At 41.1% G+C, this 16,637-nt stretch overlaps 1 protein-coding gene across 4 annotated transcripts in view; it reads right to left on the bottom strand.

The window, feature by feature from the left end:
• Nucleotides 1–8,463, bottom strand: part of pcdh9 (protocadherin 9) — a 158,840-nt gene extending 150,377 nt beyond the window's left edge. For all 4 annotated transcript variants that reach the window (XM_077564271.1, XM_077564273.1, XM_077564272.1 and 1 more), the window contains exons 1-2: nucleotides 8,015–8,463; nucleotides 4,008–7,123 (exon numbers count right to left, since the gene is read on the bottom strand). In XM_077564271.1, coding sequence (XP_077420397.1) covers nucleotides 4,008–7,043 — 3,036 coding nt within the window. In that variant the 5' untranslated portion in view covers nucleotides 7,044–7,123; nucleotides 8,015–8,463. The remainder of the gene's footprint in view (nucleotides 1–4,007; nucleotides 7,124–8,014) is intronic.
• Nucleotides 8,464–16,637: the final 8,174 nt, after the last annotated feature.

The following is a 16,637-nucleotide window of genomic DNA, read 5'->3' as shown; positions in this document are numbered from 1 at the left end:
TGAAAAGTGAATGTTGTAAATTGTCTTTATGATTGTCCGAAAGGAAAAATGAACAAATAAAAACAAATAAATAAAAACTCTGGGAATGCATTGCTTGAGATACAGCACAAGTTCCTACTGGAACTGTGACAAAGGGCGCTCCTATGAAATATCCCTTTTTCTGAGGTATGATTTGCACATCAGAGTGAACAGTACGTAAAAAATGAACTGCCGGTCCATGCTTGTGAGTGCATCATATTAAAAAAATAAAATAAAAGGGGGGAAAAAATCACCCGCAGCAAATAAATCGTTAGTTGGAGCAATGTGGTCACATACAGTATAAAGCTGGTTGGTAATTGTGCACCCACATACAGACTATTGTCACATTACCATAACAAAGTGAGTGGGGAAAAATGGACCCATCTCACAGGCACGGGCCTCTCACATTATAAACAGCCTATTTTCACATCCACCATGGAAATTATCTAAAGGTGAAGACTGTTGTAAAATTCGCACTCTCATATCTGGCACTGATTTTGTCACAGCAAATGCATGTATGAACATTGACTAATTAAAGCAAGGATTATAATCAGTTTCGCATGATGCCTAATTCACCATCTCACTGACTACTTATAAACTCGCTACACTGGGTGAAATCATATTAATGTGTCCTCAACATGAGCTCTGCGATCGAATGTATAGTGTGTGGTTGATGCATAGCCCCTGGGCATGCGTTACGCTCGTGAACCATACATGTGTCTCGCCTTTAGATGAGATTAGATTCGATGTTCTTGTCAGTATCTTGTACAGGTACCACTCAGTGAAATGCACAATAGTGAACGGTAGTAAGTGATACTGAAACAGCAGCAATATTATGCTTGTTTTCTTAGAAGCTTGTGTTGCCGTGTTAAAGTAGGACAGCGTTTTTATGCGTTTTTACTCACTGTTGTTCCTGCTTATGTTGGTCCCTGGAGGATAAATAATAAGTGGGGGGAAAAAAAAGACAGACAAAGCAAGGATTGCGCCTATTGCTATCAGCAGGCTGGGGGTCTCTCAAAAGCCACACGGAATGACGATGACACTTAAAATGTCTCCTATTTCGGGTTCCTAATGTTATCTGTTAAAGAAGAGGGAGATACCAGCAGTGGATTGTTCATGCTTTGCTGCGGCTCCTCTCGACCTTTCTCCTTTCGCCGTCTACTTGTTAATCAATTTGCTTTCAATTTTCTTATTTATTGATTGATGCTGATGCTGCATAGAAGTGACTCCTGAGAGACGAAACAGAATGGCTATTCAATCCAGGAGGGAAAAAAATCTATTGAAAAGCTATTCCCCAAAGCTTTAGCCATGTCTTTGGCTTGAACATCCTTGTTCGCTTAGTTGCTTATTTCATGTCAACATCAAACAAGAGGAGGTGATTGATGATGTTAGTTACTCATGAGGAAACAACGTAAAAGACGACATTCCCCAATCACGCTGTTTGCCACATTTGCGGTTTATATTGTAATTGAATGTCAATACAACATTTTTCTTTTCAGTCTATAGAAAATGGTTGTTTGTGTCTGAGAAGGTATTAATAACATAGATCAAGCATTCACATGATTGTACTTTGCAAAAAAACAACAACCCATAAACATTAGGATTCAAGAAGGGCACTGAAAATTTACCCCTCCTCCCAGGGCTGTCTAAACCTTCTACCACAATCAATAGCTGCCATTTAACCTCAAATATGAATACCTCAGTGAGAGAACATGGAATTGATATGACGGTAAAATAAACAGCTGTTTTGAAGTCGACATTCTCCAACGATTGGTATTAGGAACTAGGAGAGAAACAATGAATTATTTTTCACTTAATCAGAATAGCCTAAAAGGGAATTTTTTTCTTTAAAATAACATGTTTTATGTGGCTCCACTTGCCTAAACAAGGTATTCCAATTAATATTACGTTTGTGGAATAGGAGTTAAGCAGCAACATCCACCCGTATTTATCCATATAAGGGTGTGGTAAATTGCTGTTGACTGAAAATGACATCACAGTTGCTCTGTGCTTAGGTAAAGATCAATCAGCTCAGCTTCAGAAAACAGATGAGCCATGATTGGTCCTTACCTGAGTCCTGAGCAACTGTGATGTCATTTTTAGTCGACGGCAATACGAGGCAAAACTTGATGTCATTTTCAGTTGACAGCAAGTGGCAAAGATGAATACAAACGGATGGATTTTGCTGCTTAATTCATATACAGAATATTAATCAGAATGTTTTTGACCAACCGTTCCATGTGACACTGCAAAATAAGTCAAAATGAAAAGACACAAGATCAGACTGGTCAAAAAGAGTCAGCCACAATCTGAAGTCACTTTTGACTCTCCAGATAAAATAAGATTTATAAAACAAAATAGCCGAGATTATTGGAAAACAGGTACGCTGAAGTGCCGGCATTATTTGCACTATAAATGGCACAACATAAAATACAGTGCACAGTATTTTTGTGCTTCTTTTGGTCATGTGTCACAATTATTGATCCCAATAAGTCTTTCAGATAGCACAGGATGACTGCAAGAATCAATGAAGATGTGCTTACTATATAGTGTCATATCTCATGTGCTATCCTGGTTGTCACAGCCCACAGCCACCCATGTCATCACCTTGTCTCATCCCCCACACCTCCTGCCACCAGCCACGCACTCACACTAACTAGCGTCTGGGAAACCATGGCAAACTGAATGCCGTTTTTGACTGCTATCTCTCACACAAAAAGACATTAAATACCAGTCCAAATGCAGTGACCCGGAGGTACACATCGACATCGAGCCTCGCACAGCATCACCCCAGTAATCCCTCTTCCTCTCCTGGCTAGACCTTATCACTCTCATCTCTACCTGCCATTATCAATCTTCTCTGTGCAGGCTCAGCATCATTAGAAGAGAGTATTTCACTAAGAACGCCAACATAGATTTCACTCCTTTCTTTTTTCTTTTTTGCCTTGCATGGACCACTGCAGGCTGGCGGAGTGCCAGGAACTGCCATACAGCTCAACACTGCCACCTAAAGGTTCAGTACCACCACCAGTCAAGCCCGAGCCAGGAACAACTCTCTCACTTGGCCCTCCCTCTGTCCTCTCTCTCATCCCCCACTTCTGCTGCTCTCTGTATTTGTCCATGTGTGTTATATTAGATTATTACTGTTTGTTGTGTAGTGGGCCTTTATTAGCAGAAAAATTAATAAGGCTTTGATACAAAAAAAAAAAAGCAGCATGGATTATGTTTAAATTTGAGGCTCATTATTGGCTAATCCCTTTTGAATTGGATGTGTATCAAGTCCCAGACAAGCCTAACTCAGTTTGTTAGTGTGCTTTGAGAGGAAGAATTTCATTCAGGCTTTGATGATGTGCAAAGCCGTCTGTGACATTCATATTTGACACCATGGAGGACTAATTGTTACTTGCTGTTATTGCATACAGGTATTGAAAAGGTTGCACAGCCTTGTGTGATATCACAGTACACACCAGAACACACTGAAACAAAAAACAAAAAAACAAAAAAAAAACATGAATGCACTCTAGCGTTTTATGAGAGGTGAGACGTCTTCTATCTTTTTTTAAATTGTGTACCTGTTGTCAGGATTGAGTAGATAGGCAAGAAAAAAATGTTTCTTTCACAAAGGACAGTGGTTCACAATAGATAAATGTAGAGTTTTTAACCAATGATCTGGGTGCAGAATACATAAAGTAAGGCAGCCACTCATCTATTTTCATCTTCATAATTGAAACTAACACAAACTTTCATGACACAACCATGAGTCTGGGATTGAACCACCAATTTATGTATGTGACATCAAATCCATAATTGGTGGATGGTTAGTTGTTTTCATCTTTAAGTTTGATCGTTTGCAAAATCTGTGTGCTTCCTTTACTTTGTTGTTGCATCAATAAGCCAAGTGTGAGACTCAAATCTTAACTGGCACTTTAGCACTGTGGAACAGGGCAGTTATAGGCAGTACTTATAGACCAGTAAAAGTGCTCTTTTACCTGCTGTCTGGTGTGCATGGGCGCCTTGGTCTTGAACCCTCCTTGGGAGCTGCACTCTGAGGCACTGAAGTGGTCTGAGCTTGTGGAGGACCTCTTGGAAAGGGTGTCACAGCCCCCAACAAACGTATTATCCAGTGGGAGCTCCTGAATCACGTGATGCTTCTTTACCGAGACCGGCGTGTCAGCCTTGAGGTGGAATGCTGATTGCGGCGAGGCCGATTTGTAGTGTCGGGCCAGGTCAGGGCTGCTTGGTTTGAAGGTGGTGGTAGGTGTGGCATTCCAATCAAAGCGTCCTATCCCTTGCTCTTCCAGTTCGGTAGGCAGGCTGATGGTTCCGTTGATGGGCTCGTGGGCAGGATCATCGGGTTTGTTTCCCTCAATGGTGACAAAATTGAGCAAGGAGCTCTTTGGAGATTTCCTTTTCTTGCGCTTTTTCTTCTTATTTTGCTTGTTCTCTGTGTTTGGTGACATCCACTCCGTCCCCTGTTTTTTCCTCTGTGCAGCTTTGAACCTGGAAGTGTGCCGGCAGCGCAGCAGGACAGTCACAAAGATGACAATGATCACGACTAAGGCGCCAGTCACGAAGGCTATCATTATTGTTAAATAGTCCCCACTTTGATAAGTTTCACTGCTTTCGCTGATGTTGCGCTCAATCGGGGTTTCCATCCTACGCCGGATAAGATCATTGATAAGACTGTAGTTACCCACGGTATCATTGACATAAAGGAATACCAGCACCAGAGTATGGAGGGATTTTGGATATCCTAAATCACTGATGTTGACCACTAATCTGTGTAATCCTATATCGCTCACTGCTGGCTTCTCCTCCAGAGTGATATTCCCAGTGACTGGGTCAATCCTGAACAGACCCTTGTTGTTGCCATGCACAATAGTGTATTTCAATTCAGCGTTCATCCCTGTATCGCCATCTACTGCAAACACCTCTGCGACAACAGATCCAGGGATGGAGGACAGTGGGACCAGTTTAAAAGATGTGTTAGATGGGGGATAGATGACAACGGGGGTGTTGTCGTTCACATCAATGACATTGATGGTCACCTTGGCAGCTGAGGAGCAGGGAGGCCTACCACTGTCCACAGCCCTGACATCAAAAGTGTAAGAACTCTGCTGCTCCCTGTCAAATGACACGTTGGACTTGATAACACCAGAGAAAGGATCCAATATGAAGTTTTCGTTGTCATTCAGAATGGAAAGCGAAACGGCAGCATTTTCTCCAGCGTCAGAATCTGTCACCGTTATCACTCCAACTGTGCTGTATTTTGGAAGATTCTCAGAGACAAAAAACTGAAAGTGGTTGTGTGTAAACTTGGGGTTGTTGTCATTTTCATCCAGCACAGTTACAATGACAGCTGCTTGTGTCTGCAGTGGCGGGGTGCCATTATCTCTTGCCGTTATTGTGAACAGGAACTTGTCCTGATCCTCACGGTCAAAAACTCTGGATGCAGTCAGAACCCCGGTTTTGCGGTCAAGATCAAAGAATGATGCATTTGGTCCGAGCTGATAAACGATCTCTGCGTTTTTCCCACTGTCCTCATCCGTGGCACTGAGAGTGGTGAGGAACAGGTCCCGCTGGTTGTTCTCCATTACAGCCAGCTCAATGACGGGTTGTGTGAAAATGGGTGGGTTGTCATTCTCATCCTCCAGCCTCACTCTCACCAAGGCTGTCTGATTTAAGCTTGGTTTCCCAGAATCAGAAGCCACGATTTTGAAGTTATATTCCTTGGTGCCTTCGTAGTCGAGCAGGGCAGATGTCTCCAACAGATACTGGTTGTCATACACAGCTTTGAGATGGAAGGGCACATCCTTCTCGATGAAACAAATGACCTTGCCGTTGATGTCTGTGTCTTTGTCTGACACTGTGATGAGGGCTATCTTGGTATTGATGGGATCCTTCTCGGAGAGGAAAACAGTGCCATTAATGGGACTGATTATATATCTCAAGTCTATATTGGGGGGATTGTCATTAACATCAGTCACATTTATTGAAATTACAGCTCTGGCAGAGCTTGGGCTGCCGTCACTAGCCACAACAGAGAGCTTATGTATTGCAGTTTCTTCCCTGTCCAGAGGCCTCTGCACAGTGATTAGGCCAGATGTCGCATTGAGTGCAAACAGCCTCTTTGTAGCTGGTGACACCTGAGTCCCAAATACGTATCGAATCTCCGCATTGGGCCCTACATCTGCATCTGTGGCCTGAACCTCCACAACAGATGTGCCAATAGCAGAATTCTCCGGAATATGCACCTCTACCTGACTCTCCTTAAAGACAGGTCTGTTATCATTGACATCTGTCACAGTGACTTGGAGAATGGCAGTGCTGGATTTCTGCGGGCTGCCACCATCCTCCACTTTAATCTTCATCACGTACGTATCCTTCTGCTCTCTGTCCAGATTCTGCTGCACGATGAGCTGCGGCCACTTCTCCCCCTCAGGCGTTTCCACTATGTCTAAGCCAAAGGCACTTTGCCCGTTGATCAGCTCATATTTGTGCACACTGTTTGGACCAGTGTCTGGGTCAGTGGCCGAAGGAATAGCAAAGCGACTGTTAATGAGCGTGTTCTCTGGGATGGAGATGTTGATCACAGGGGATGGGAACATGGGCGCATTATCATTTGTGTCTCTGACGATTATTTTGATTTTAATCAGCCTGAAATAATCATTAGGCAGGATGACCACTTCAATTTCAAAGGAGCATTCGCTGTCCTCAAATGAGGGACCGGGGCAGAGCTTCTCCCTATCTATTCGGTTTGATGTGGTGAATATTTCACCGGTGCTGCTCAGAACGCGGACCAGAGGGTTATCGCCTGCTTTGGAGACCAACCGGTACACAAGATTAGCACTTGCTCCTGTGGCAGCATTCGTATGGGAGATGTTAAGGTCCCTCGGTATATTTCCAATGAGGACATTTTCTTGCAGCTCCTCTCTGATGGGGTAGATGAGTTCTTGGGCTATTGAAGGATCTAACCATATGCAGGCTAGCAAAGCACCCAACAGGTAATAGTCTTTTAGATCCATGACAGACTAAGTGAGAAAAATGTTTCTTTGTGAGGAACTGCAGTAGTAGACTTCTCACTGATGACAGGAATTGTCCAACCCTAAAAATACACGAAGAGAACACTTTCAGTCAATATTTTAAAAGGCAAAGTGGTCACATCAAAATGACATAGTACCCCCACCCCAACCATTTAATTTACATACTTAAAAGCAATGGGCCTCATTCATGAAGCATTCTTAATTTGTTGCAACTTTTCAATGAGGATATTGCACTCATCAATGTTTGTTTTTTTAAAGAACTTACACATGTGATTCTACAGTTATTACAAGATTTTAAATGCCATTATGTTGTAATGCCCTTGTTGAAGTTTGCAAAATCCCACTTAGAGTTCAGATCAACAAATTGAAAAAATAAACAAATCTAAGAAAAATGTTCACCATATAACACCTTCATGAATAATCAATCCTTGTTATTTATTTATTTATTTATTGTCAAAACGTTTGAAGGAACAATTAGGTAAAATTAACATAATAACAAGCTGCAGCAGCCATTCAGAGGCCATTTGTGTGCTGCTCCATTCGGACACCAAAAAATAAAATAAAATAAAATAAAATAAAGCTTGTGACTTTTTTTTAACATTGGGTGATCATTGCCTACTCTTCTTAGTTTTATTCACAAATAGCCCAAATTAAAGAGTTTAATTGGCTCCTGAATGAATGCCCACAAACACATCACCAAATATTTTCAATGCTCATTGGGAATCTGAGATCTAGTCTTGAAGTTTAAAAAAAAAATTGTATTCCAGCTCTTAGTCCTCTCTTGCTATCTCTTACGTTGGCATTGGTAATTAGGGCTGGGAAAACAAGCCAATATAATAAAATAAAATAAAAAATAAATAAAGGAAAATTGAGTTGCACAAACAATATGTGTGCCTCAGTTATTTCCTCCTCAATTTAACTTCACTATAATGGAAAGGATTTAAGCGTGTGACCTGCGGATGTTGCGGCGATCAGCGTCTCATCTTCCAGCAGCCAGGTGGTCAGTGGTTTGCGGTGTCTTCCATTAAAACGTCTCCCAAAATCAATGCTCAACTGCCGGTTGACGTCCCGTGAAAAAAAAAAAAAAAAGCACTATAGGAGCTGGAAACGTGCGAGGCGCCGGCGAGACGAACACAAGACGAACCACTCTATTCCCTCATGTTTCAAGTCCATGGGGCTTCATTGTCATTCAACCCTGGCATGAAGCTCATGGGTTTTAAAAGAGATAACGACGGCCCCAAAAAGAGGTGTAAAACGTCCGATTCTGTCCTCCTTGTTGCTGCAAAATTCAAACAAGAGGCGTTCAATGTCACACCAATGCGCAACGTTTACGCGCCACTCATCCTTGCGCTCTCACTCATCCGGCTGGATATCTTGCTCCAACTCTCTCACTCTCTCTCTCTTCCATCGAGCCACAGGAGGGGCGGTGAAGTACACGGACGCCCACTCACCCCGCCGAACCACCTCCATTGGTCAAGCCGACTCTCGTTCAGCCGCGTCGGCAGGCGTAATGCGAACAAGATTGGCCCGCAGAAACGTCACTTATTGCCGATCCGAGGGCTGTGCGCGGTGGGATGCTCCGCGAAGATGCTGCAGGCTGAGGAGACATTTCACCATAACCACCCCCAAAAAGAGAGAGTGGGGTGACGATGATGATGATAAAGAAGCGGTTGAGAATATTATTTCTGAAATAAGATATGGTCATGTGTAGCTGCAGTGATTCACACAAGGTGCATCAAAGTCAAAAGAAAAGCCAACCTGTTAGGCTATGCTCGTAACTCGAATTGGGATGGGTGTGCAAAATGTATCAGTCTGAATCACTTTCCAAAAATCCATGACTATGACTTTAAAACTGCAACGGAGTCACTATTAATTCAAGTCAAGAAGGAGAAGCTGTCGTCTAAGTATGTTTACACGGGCTGCATATTTGCGTTGTGTCCTCTGCACTTGGCAGCCTGCAGGCACTCATCAGCAATGTCTCCATAACCTTGACAGTTATTCCACTCATCAAAGTCGGACAGTTGTGCGTATGCGTGGAGGGGCGTGCTCTTGTAGAATATAGCCTATATGTTGTTTTTTTTTTTCTTTTTTAAATTGAGGAAGAGATTACGTGAATTTAGGAGTGCACACAAATGCATTCGATAAGTTTCATTTCAGACGGATGAGGATTGAGGAACCCCATAATTAGACGTCACAATTTAAATAAAGGTAAAAGCAGACGACAACAAAATGATTAACACATCATTTTCATCGTCGTCATTCATTTCCTAATCATGGCTTAGTTCCAGTGCAGCGGTATATAACCCTGAAAATCATGCACGACTCCGTCTGTAGAAAGCAATCACGTTTTCCACCAACGACTGCAGTGGGCTGACATGGTCAACACTGCCATCTTGAGGCCGTGTTTTCCCACAATACTTGGACTGAGCAGCAGCCAGCTTGGATCTCAAAGCAGCACCTCGTCTAATTTCAAACCAAGGTGATGCATGGTCATAGAGTGAACAACACAATGAACCACTCTAATTCTCACACATTAAAGCCTTTGCCTCTGGATCCATCAGTGTTCTTTTGCAATCAGGAAGCACCCGAGGTGAGCTCTCACTGTCAGTTTTGAGTCTCGCTCAATAACCTATAACATGCAGGCAAAAGGATGTAAAGTTGTGATGGAGAGCTTATTTCTGGCTTTGGAGTGTATGTGTGTGTTAGAAGGTGCAATTTCTTTTTGTTGATGACTTTTAATGGTCAAAAGGGATTCATAGAACATACTGTATCTATTAGACCACTCTAAGAGGAGATTTTAGCTCACGATGCTGCAAGGCTTTTTGTTGTTGTTTTTAACACTCCTCACACCCAGTGACTTTGAAACAGGTGAATGTTTTTCAGGAGCTTTCAAGGACCAGCTAACGGTAAGTTTATCCTCTACTCAAAATTTGTGATCGGCTGTATAATGTCTTAATTTGCCCGATCGATCAATGACGTCAATGATCGGCTCTGCGAAATAAGACATTATGTTACATTTCATTTTTATCAGTGTTTTTTTGAAGATTTTTTTCTCCGTCTATAAAACTTTTTAAATACATATATATTCTGATCAAATCGGTGATTGGCTATTGTTTTTTTCAAACTCGATCCCTGATTGGCTGAAAAATCCGGATCATGTAAAGCCTGGTTTAAAGTCTATTTGTCAAAGTACAAAAAAAAACAGCAAGAAAAACTAATATTTAGATTCTTCTTGAAACTGCCCTAGAAAAAGTTGTTGGCTACTTTGTTTACCCAAATTTAGTTTTTAACGCAGACCAGTGTTATGTAGTGGATACAGTGTTGTTTTAAGTTATACGTATTCATCACACACAGAAAACGTGAAAATAGGCTAAGCAGTCTTTATCACTACAGCTTTCAAACGAGATTATCTTTCACATGACCTGACGGTCCCAGGAGCTTCTCACGCCAAATATACAGTGTCTCTCAGGTTTGTTATCTTCCTATTTAGTGGGCTGAACTGGCTGCAGCTAATGTTGCTGCCAGTCAAGCTCCTGACAGGTGATGAATAATGTAGTATGCTAATATATGTTCTAGGAGCTGAGGTGCACCTCCTACAACCTCACACTGTAGACAGAGCCTAAGGGAAGCGTCCAAACCCGAGGTCTTGAAATTCCCCGTACACCAATACAGTCAATCACACTGCTCACCTACATTTGATTCTCACACTGATTTATCGACGTTCTCATGCTGTTGAATTGGCTGCATGAATAATACACAAAAACAAACATGTTTCGCTTTCATGCTCATAAAAGCAAAAGGTCAAGGCAGTAATTAATGCATTTTCACGATAAAGGTCTTTGGAGACGGTGCTAGAAAATGCAAAAAACAGCTGGTGGCCCAATTTTGTAATTGAGAGCATGCAACTTAAGCATGTTTGGTATAAACATATTTATTAGAACATATTATTTTATCTTACTTTATGATTGCAAGTCAGTGCAAGAGATACATCTTAGTTAAAAAAAAATCCCAGTCAGGAATGAAATCACATTATTTTCTTTGTAATAATTACGTTGATTTTCGGTGAATCCTCCGCTTTAACCCAACAAAAGTATCCGATTCAATTCTTCTGTGCCAAACAAGCAAAAGAGTCGCTGCAACTGCTGATGAAAATCTCGGCCTTTTGCCTTTAAGCCCTCTCACAAGAGCAGTAATGACCCAGTGGATAATTGGCATCACACTTGCTGTAGACCCTGAATACCAATCAGACATCGCACTCTCTTCAAAGTTTACTTTGCACTCTAGTAGCCTAAATCCACTAAGTTGATGCCTGAATAATTAATAAGATACTTCATTTATTAAAGGCTTATAAGCGTTACAGTGTATGGATTTAGGATTTTCTTTCTTTTTTATGCATTGTTTGCTTCAGTGCATTTATAAATCTTAAATTGGCATGCTCGAAACATTTGTAATTTGGTGAACATTCACCTCGGGTGTTGTTAAATAATCTGGAGAGTGGAAACAGGACTCACCAATTAACAAATCAGTTAACTAAGTATGCTCTTCTTCTTCTCCTTCTTCTTCTTTTTCAAGGATCTAGTAAAATCTTGGTGTCAAACAAACTCCAAAGGCTTTTCTTTAAATGCCGGGTGCTTGGTTTTAGGCATATTTGAATTAGCCGTTATTTTCCAGACTATGCATTGAAAAAGGTCAGCTATTTGTTTCTATTATCTTTAGTTACAGATATTCAAGCCAGGAAAGAAAACCCCCAGACTGCTGGAGTGGCGGAAACAAACTTCTTCTGCATGAACAGTGTGCTCTGACCCTGTGCTCATTGTATGGAACCCAAACAATGAAACACATTTCTTTTCAAATGCGTTCTCAGTCTACATAATGCCGAGGGCCTCATTGATAACTAAGTATAACACTGAAGAGTTTTCAAAATAATTGAGTTTTAAAATGGTTATGAATGCATTGCTAACATTGTTATTATTTGTAAAGATTCTTTTCAAAATCTCTTATAATAGATCTTGTGTAAATCTATTTCCAACTATAACTCTCATAAATAAGAGAAAACACGTCACATTCTGAATGACTCAAACATACTAAATTTACATAATATAAAGTAAAATAATAGCTAATAAAGAAAGCAAGGATATCAAGTTCAAGATCAGATGTCCATGTTATTTATCACATCAGCGTAATCAGCAAAGGTTTCTGGATAACCTCTATGATAAAGGTGGATTATTTATTTTTATGGGCCCTATTTTCATGCCAAGCACAGGTCTGCTGTAGAGCAAAGTTTGGTCTATGGGTGGATTATTCTTTCCTTCAGTGTTTTCGCAGATAAGCGCAATTAGAAAAGCCTTTGTGCCGTTGTGGGTGTGAACAACACAACCGACTTGCTTCTCGACCAACGGCAGCGGATCCTCTCATTCTCTTTTAATTCAGCGCTGGATAGGCACGCGATCTCCATGAAGGAGATCGGCATGCTCAAATTACATGTATGACCCCAAGTAAGTGGCTTAGGTACAATTTGGGCCCTTCCACAACGGTGTTCAAAATACAGCTCAACGTCGCTAAAATCTGGAGAGGCCAGAAAAGTCTGTCAATGTATGCTCTTCGTCTGACCTGACAGATCTAACGAGGATCTAATCTTGCAGAAAATTCTCAAACAGACTTAAGGTAGCAATTGCTGTCAATGAAGTTTTTACCCAATAGAGTTTATGTGCACATTTCTTCTTTCTTTCTGGTTAAAAAAATGCAAAAGGTTTCTTTCCAAAGCATCCATCGATGCATTTTCTACCGCTTATCCTATTGTGGGTCATGGAGAAGATCGAGCCTATCCCAGCTTATTGTGGCCACAAGCCAGCTGTACCCTTGGTTAGTCACCAGTCAATCATATGGCACAGAACACACAGATTCACATTCACAGTAACAATCACACCTATCCTTGACAGAGTACTAACACTGTTATATGAGTGTACCTCCTGTCTTTAAACAGCTACAGCTGGTTGAGCTGTCTTGAGCAAGAAACACAGGTGTGGAGGTTTGCGTTTTACAATGATTCTTGCATTTTATTATCTGAGAGTGCACCACAGGGATTCGCAGGGATGTGTAACTATAATGGTTTCCTAATTAGAGTCTTCTCCTAACTAATTGAGGATCTTTTTGTCTATTACAGCCAATGTTGTGTAACTTCCAACATCAGCAAAATCACCACAACTGTTGACCAATGAATTGTTGTTGTTTTTTGCCCACATCAAACCCACCATCCATTTCCTTAATCGCTTTTCTTCACAAGGGTCGCGGGGGGCGCTGGAGCCTATCCCAGCTGGCTTCGGGCAGTAGGTGGGGTACACCTTGAACTGGTTGCCAGCCAATCGCAGGGCACACAGAGACAAACAACCATACTCACAATCACACCTAGGGACAATTTGGAGTGTTCAATTAACCTGCCATGCATGTCTTTGGAATGTGGGAGGAAACCGGAATACCCGGAAAAAACCCACACAAGCGGGGAGAACGTGCAAACTCCACCCAGGAAGGCCGAAGCCCGGACTCGATCTCACATCCTCTGCACTGGGAGGCGGACGTGCTAACCAGTCAGCCACCGTGCCGCCCCACATCAAACCACTAAGAATAAATGCTTGAGTGGTGAATTACATTAGCCGGTAAACTTACATGGAAAATCAAAAATCTGAGGGCGCTGATTGGTTGACAGGAGGAAGGGCAGGATTACACTTAACAAGACTAAGGGAGACACGGAAGGAAAAACAGAACCCAAACATGACGGACATATTGGGAAAACATGCTATGTTTGTAGCATTTAGCCTATAAGTATTTTCGAACGTATTTGCAAATATGTTCAAACGTATTTGCAAGCAAGTGTTAATGTTTTTGTGAGTACATTCAAACATACTCTTCAAGTCAAAATGTTGTTGTTTTTTTTTGGGGGGGGGGGGGCTTTCAAAACTAAATAAAATAATAAAATGAAAAATCTACATTAAAGCACATAGCTTCAATGTATGTTGCCTTGCTAGACCATCTATCTGGATAAACAATGTTGTTGTTGTTGTTTTTGGGCATGTTTATGGACAATAGAATACCTACTACCTACCTAATAGATACCATACGTTCTGTGGACAGTATTTTCAGATTTTTTTTTTTAAATAAACAATTTTCAGAAACCCACAGATAGGTATGTCTTTTTGTGACTAATGGGAGTTTAGGTTAAAAAAAATCCAAACAGGTGAATTTGTGAATGCCAAACCCCTAATATGCATCAGCCAACTGTCTATGAATAATATATTAAAAAAAAAAATATATATATATATATATATTATTATTTTTTTAAGTACCACATTACCACACATTGCTGTCATTCTTGTTATCTTACTTTAGAGAGACACACGCTTTGGAATCATAATCATAGCAGCTCAAAAAAATGTTCGGTGCCAGGAGAGCTTCATAGTACACCCGCATGTTTCTATTTGTATTGCCTGACATAATGATTGGGGTGATTTCTGCAATTAGCAATTGAATATTTGCTGTTATCCAGTAATATTGCAGCATTGCATGATATTTCAAGTAGACAGACAGCTGAGTTATTACATTTTTATTTTCTGAATCCAGGTACACGTTTGTGTCTGTTTGTTATACACATTCAGAGGTGCCTGATAAAAGTTGCCTCTGCACATGTTATGCAAAAGCCCATCAAGCAGTGCTGGCACAATGAGGTCCTGTCATCTTGTCTAATGATCAATTCTGATCATGACTGGTGCATTGAGGCAGTGATATGGCTTCCTTCCTTTCTGTGTTGTATCTGCCAACACTGTCACGGCTAAATGATCAACGGTAAATAACACAAGAGTTCCTGACAGGACTGTTGAAATTATTCACTTACCTTGATAAGAAGCTGATTACTGCTGCTTGTTCAGCTGCATCATGTCTCATCTGAGACAGTTATTGTAAGTAATACATGCATCCTCAATCCAGAGCAGGTGGGCAGGAGTGTTTGTTTTTGTAGTTCCTGATGATCTGCCTTAATGATCTTACTCCTGTGCTCAAGTCAGCTAACATTTCTAACTTAACATGATATAAATAGATTTTTGGGGTTATTTTTCTTCATGTGTAGAAAAATTCAGCCACTACTTCGGTGGATACAGTAAGAAAAATACTCTCAAGAAGTAGCACATGAAATGGCTTCATTTCCTAGTGAGAGCTTTTGAAGCCAGTGGCACAGTGTGGCTGGGTAAAGAGAAAAGAGACCATCTTCAGTAGACCACCCCCCTCTAATTATATTGGGATGGCAGCGCAGTGCCATTGGCAAACGCCACGTAAAACAACTCATTTCGCTGCTTACCTCCGGGATTTATTTTGCTTGTTCATTGACTTGCCAGGTAGGTGAGAAACAACAGTAGTTTATTTGTTAGTGGGGGAGTTCATGTCAGGGTCTGAACACGGAGTCCTTTCCAGCAGGCTATATTACAGTGATAACTACATGCTGCTCTGAAGCACTGGATGTTGAGATTGGATCCACACGTGTAGAAGGGCAAAATGGTGACTCATCAGTACTCTTGATAGCACGGGCCATCATTTATTGAAGATCCACTGAGGTGGCTGCACACGATTTAGACAAATAAACACCTTAGCGTATGGATAATCAGAGTCCCTTTGTTACAGTTCTGCTGTCTCATGTTATTTCATTCTTTTCCCTGCGGTTGTTGGCTGTCTCTTTGTGTCTGTCCCTGATGTCTGCTTGCACACGCATCTCTTCCCACCTGTCAGCAGTGTAAGCATCTCACAATGGTAGCCATCCAGTCAGATATGGTTTTTGCTTTTGCGTTCATCAGCTCTGGCCACCACCGCCACCAGTTGCCACAATTTGCAAGCATTCTTCTTACTGCTGCAGTCTGCATTCTTACTTCTAATCTCAACCCCATGGTGCACTCTTTGGCAAAAACCAAACACCTTCACTCCCAGATGAGCATTTATATTGCTGGTACATGGTTAGCAAATACAAGAACTAATTTGGCTTGAGAATGAAAGCTCTAAGCTAACATAATGTTGTTGTTTTTTTAAGTCTTGGATGCAACATTAAACAACAGTGAACAGACATATGGCATTATATTAGGATGACCATATTTCGGCCACAAATAAACAATGAAATATTGACATAATGTTCTAAAGCAAACCTTCTTGCTCTCGTGATAAACTTTTTATTTAATGGTGGGTGGGGGGTTCTAACCCTGGCCACAATCACATTCTCCAGTTTGCCAGCATAAGCACTATCAGTGAGCTAAAATTTTGAAGTGAGATACATAAAAAGCTGACCTACAATAAATGTTTTCAAATCTATGCACTTGCACTACATTTTCATTTTACCCTTAGTGCAAGCTTTTATAAACATTGGAGTACTGAAGGTATTATTTGATTACTATATTAAGTGTAATCTTTGCGTGTTCAAAAATAATTGAAAAATGAGATCTGATGAAGAAGCCTTCTTTATAAAGAATTTATTTTAAGAGCTCTTAAAGACACTTGAGTAAATGCTTACATTCCAAAGGTGATGTTAAGCCTCGAGTGTGTCAATAT

The sequence above is a fragment of the Vanacampus margaritifer genome, chromosome 4 (genome assembly GCF_051991255.1).
Source record: "Vanacampus margaritifer isolate UIUO_Vmar chromosome 4, RoL_Vmar_1.0, whole genome shotgun sequence".
Classification (NCBI taxonomy): domain Eukaryota; kingdom Metazoa; phylum Chordata; class Actinopteri; order Syngnathiformes; family Syngnathidae; genus Vanacampus; species Vanacampus margaritifer.
The sequence above is the reverse complement of the archived record's forward strand: the minus strand, read 5'-3'. Positions and strand labels throughout refer to the sequence as shown.